Here is a 4384-nt window from a genome sequence, read left to right on the forward strand (position 1 = left end):
ACAGTGAAATAAATGTGTGGGCTAAAGCAGCTGCTTTTTATTGAAACTTGCATTATCAGTGCATAGGTAGCATAAATACAAGGTCCATGTGCAATCCAATGGATAGCTAATTTAAAATCAATCACATTACATGGAACAGTACAGTGTTAGTAAAATAATGTTCCACAAACTGATTTTTCCCAATGTAGCAATTCTCCAATATTTATGATAGTTTTGTATGTGTTATTCCAGGACTGCTTTTTATTACATCAGCATCATTTCAACCCTGAGAAGACCCAGAATTGGGAAGAAACCTACACGACTTGACATTTAACCAAGTCATTTTGTGCGTATCATTGCCTTCATCACTGTACCAAACTCAAATTCCTCATGTGTTCAACAAACCTCACCAAGAAAGCTGATTCTGATGTTATGTGTTATCTCAGTGAAGAAGATATCTCACTATTAAATTACTGGCACACGTTCCCATTAAAACTCTACATTCACAATGGATGGGAAGAACAAAATACAGCCCTGTGGCTTGACAGTGGAGGAACTTGCTCTAGTGTTTTGGAACATCAGTGAATATTCGCAGTCCATGCATTCCTTGAATCTCATCCTTGAGTGCCTGTGGAGGATAAAATGCAACAGCTAATGAATAAGATCATATTTCTTCGAGTGTTTTTTAAAGTCGTCCATCAAAATTGAGGGGACAACCTTAAAAAAAATGTATCATAAGCATGGCCGACAGACAGATATGAACCACAGCACACAAGTGCAAGCATGAGGTTCGATACAATAAATAAAACAAATACACTTATCCAACATGGTGGTGCATGAGTGCAGCAGCTCTATGCTCTCTCTGCACACCAGCTCACTCATCCAACACCATAATCAAATACGGTGATGACACAACCGTCGTCGGGCTCAGTGCTGGGGGAGATGAGTCAGCATATAGAGACGAGATTCGGAGCCAGTCAAATAGTGTTCTGTGAACAACCTGACACTGAACACCACATAGACCAGGGAGTTAATACTTGACTTCAGGAGGAAACATGACATGGATTTGGTCCCTCTCTGAATATAAGGTGAATGTGTAAAAAGGGTGTAGACCTTCAAGGACCTCACTGGGGCAACCAACACTATACTGAAAAAAACCTTAGAAAAAAAATCAACTGGACTTAGATTTCTAGATCGAAGACGTTTCACCTCTCATCCAAGAGGCTTCATCAGTTCTGGACAGATATGAACGGATGAAGCCTCTTGGATGAGAGGTGAAACGTCTTCGATCTAGAAATCTAAGTCCAGTTGATTTTTTCTAAGGTTTTTTCAGTTTACTATGACCTGGATGACTGAGAATCTGCACAGACAACCAACACTATAGCAACCGTCAAGAGGGCACAGGAAAGAATGCACTTCCTGAGAGTGCTCAGGAGGCACAGCAACGAACAAAAACTGATGGTGGTCCTTTACCGGGCAACCACTTACTTAAAAATGTAGAAAAGCATTTTTCAATACTCTCTGGTAATGAATCGGTTTGACTGATGCCATAAAAGTATCAAAGTTTGATACCCATGACACTATCTCTTAGAACTGTTGGCCTCTATCTGAACAGACTCATTTCCAGAACTGATGCTAAAACTGTACAATATGACACACACCTAGCTTTAATCTATTAATACAGGTAATATGCTGCTTACCTGATTGACTAGTTGGTGTTGCTGAACAGTCCTTTTTCCTTTGAACTCACTGGACTCTATATGAATCTCATACATGGCTCCACAACCACCTAAATACACAAACAACAGTGTTATCTCCCAAGAGTATGTTGTTACCATTTGGATTTTACTCAGCAGATCAGCATAATAAAGAAATGTTGCTGTCTTAAAAAAAAAAACTCTTAAAAAAACAAAAGATCAAAAAGGCACCAGGCCCAGATGACGTGACCCGCTCCTGCCTGAAAGTGTGCGCTGATCAGCTGGCCCCCATCTTCACACGTATCTTCAACAGGTCACTGGAGCTGTGTGAAGTCCCCTCCTGTTCCACCATCATCCCAGTCCCCAAGAAAACCTCCATCAGTGGACTGAATGACTAAAGACCTGTCACCCTGACATCTGTAGTTATGAAGTCCTTTGAAAGACTGGTGTTGGCCCACCTGAAGGACATCGTAGACCCTCTGCAGTTCGCCTACCGGGCAAACAGGTCAGTGGATGATGCAGTGAACATGTCACTGCATTACATTCTGCAACACCTCGACTCCCCAGGGACCTATGCACGGGCCCTCTTTGTGGACTTCAGCTCATCATTCAACACCATCATCCCAGACATCCTCCACTCCAAACTGACCCAGCTCATTGTGCCTGCCCCCACCTGTCAGTGGATTACGAGCTTTCTGACAGAGAGGAAGTGGCAGGTGAGGCTGGGGAAAACCACATCCAGCACCTGGACAATAAGCACAGGCGCCCCCCCAGAGATGTGTGCTCTCCCCTCCCCCTTTACTGCTATTTTCACTCTACATCAACGACTGCATCTCGAAGGACCCCTCTGTCAACCTCCTACAGTTTGCAGATGACACAACAGTCATTGGTCTCATCTGAGACGGTGACGAGTCAGCCTACAGACGGGAGGTTGAGCAGCTGGTCCTGTGGTGTAGCCGCAACAACCTGGAGCTGAACACGCTCAAAACAGTGGAGATGACAGTGGACTTCAGGATGACCCCCCCCCACCACCACCACCATACTTGGCAGCACTGTATCAGCAGTAAAGTCCTACAAGTTCCTGGGCTCCACTATCTCCCAGGACCTGAAGTGGATGTCCAACATCAGGACCATGGAAGTTCGACCTGCCCCAGGAGCTGCTGATACAGTTCTACAGAGGAATCATCGAGTCTGTTCTCTGCACCTCCATCACCGTCTGGTTTGGCTCTGCATCCAAGCAAGACAGGGATAGACTCCAGTGGACAGTTAGGACTGCAGAAAAGATCATTGGTGCAAGCCTGCCCTCCATGGAGGACCTGTACACCTCACGGGTCAAAAGGAGGGTGGAGAGGATCACTGCAGACCCCTCACACCCTGGACACAATCTGTTTTAACTCCTCCTCTATGGATGGTGTTACAGGTCACTGTGCACCAAGACAACTAGGCACAAGGACAGTTTCTTCTACGCCAATTTGTTCATTTTACTGAAGCTTCCACATCCCAAAAATCGGACAGACATTTACTGTAATGTCATCATCTTCGACTCAGAAGCTGGAATGGAAATGTACACCCTGAGTTGGTATTTTATAAACCCAACGATTAATCGTCACAAATAATCGAAAAATGAATCGATAATGAGAACAATCCCCAGTTTCAGCGTCGTTAATGATCATTAAGGATTTTAAGATTGTGGTCACAACTTCATGCAGTCTATCACACGATAGATCTGCGCTTACCTGATATATCCACAACTTTGAGTGAAGAGGCTAACGGAAACTTCTCCCTCAGGATGTTGGCGATGCGGACCTCTCGTTCTGTTTGTGTAGACAGACATCTCTGCACCTGAGGAGGGAAAGCCGAGGAGCGGTGTAAAGTTACCGTAGCAAACCGCTGCCAACTTGCACTAGAGATTCACCCTCAAAGGTGCAGTGCAAGGACGGTTACCGTTACTTCATTATTGCGAAGAAACCGGAGGGCAGACATCATGGTGCTGGACAGGCTCCGTTTACAAGCCAACATTGCGAATACAAATTGGTTGTCCAATCATGGGACGTTTATTAAATCCACATTCAACAAGCAATGTCCTGAGACTGCTTCGTCCCAGTAATATGACGTCACACATCCGGGTTCTTAATAAGCTGTAGAGTATTCCCCCCCCTTTTTTATTTAACAATGCAAATCAGTACAAAATATATTCAGTACAAATTGTTGCAACACGTATTAAGAGAACAACAGGACAAAAGTAGGCATAATAAAACAAAGTGAAAATGATAGCAGAACCAAACAAATGAGAACAAAGAAAAGAAAAAGAACAATATATAAAATACAAAGAGGTAAAGCTATTCTGATATAAAATTAAAACGTTTAAGGAGGTTTTGGCCCGTCTTTTGTTAGGGTGGTTTAATTGTGACAGTGTTTGGAAGCATCAGAATAAATCCACATTGAGCAAGCCATGTCCTCAGACTACTTAGTCCCAGTGATATGACGTCACACATCCGGGTTCTTAAAAAGCATCAGAATAACAACAGCGTCAATTATTTAAGTGTATCCTTCACTGAATTAAAAGTATCAAAGCCGGAGATTTGTCAGGACTTACTTATTCTGCATTGTCTCTTCGTGGTAATGACCAACTCTCTAAAACTGTTGATGATATTCTATTTAATTTCCTGTAGAAAAACAAAACACATTATGTAAAGAAGTCTACATGA

General features: G+C 43.2%; 1 protein-coding gene across 2 annotated transcripts; it reads right to left on the reverse strand.

The window, feature by feature from the left end:
• Window positions 1-3797, reverse strand: bola3 (bolA family member 3). Of its 2 annotated transcripts, none has more exons than XM_020608623.1 (4): window positions 3627-3797; window positions 3413-3518; window positions 1680-1768; window positions 1-607 (listed from the first exon to the last, which is right to left on the reverse strand). In XM_020608623.1, the coding sequence occupies exons 1-4, from the start codon at window positions 3693-3695 to the stop codon at window positions 542-544; spliced, it is 330 nt and encodes a 109-aa protein (XP_020464279.1). In that variant the 5' UTR covers window positions 3696-3797; the 3' UTR covers window positions 1-541. The 2 variants fall into 2 exon arrangements, with proteins under 2 accessions (XP_020464279.1, XP_020464272.1); XM_020608616.1 differs by having other exon boundaries at window positions 3621-3797.
• Window positions 3798-4384: the final 587 nt, after the last annotated feature.

The sequence above is a fragment of the Monopterus albus genome, unplaced genomic scaffold, assembly GCF_001952655.1.
Source record: "Monopterus albus unplaced genomic scaffold, M_albus_1.0 scaffold4.1, whole genome shotgun sequence".
Taxonomy (NCBI): domain Eukaryota; kingdom Metazoa; phylum Chordata; class Actinopteri; order Synbranchiformes; family Synbranchidae; genus Monopterus; species Monopterus albus.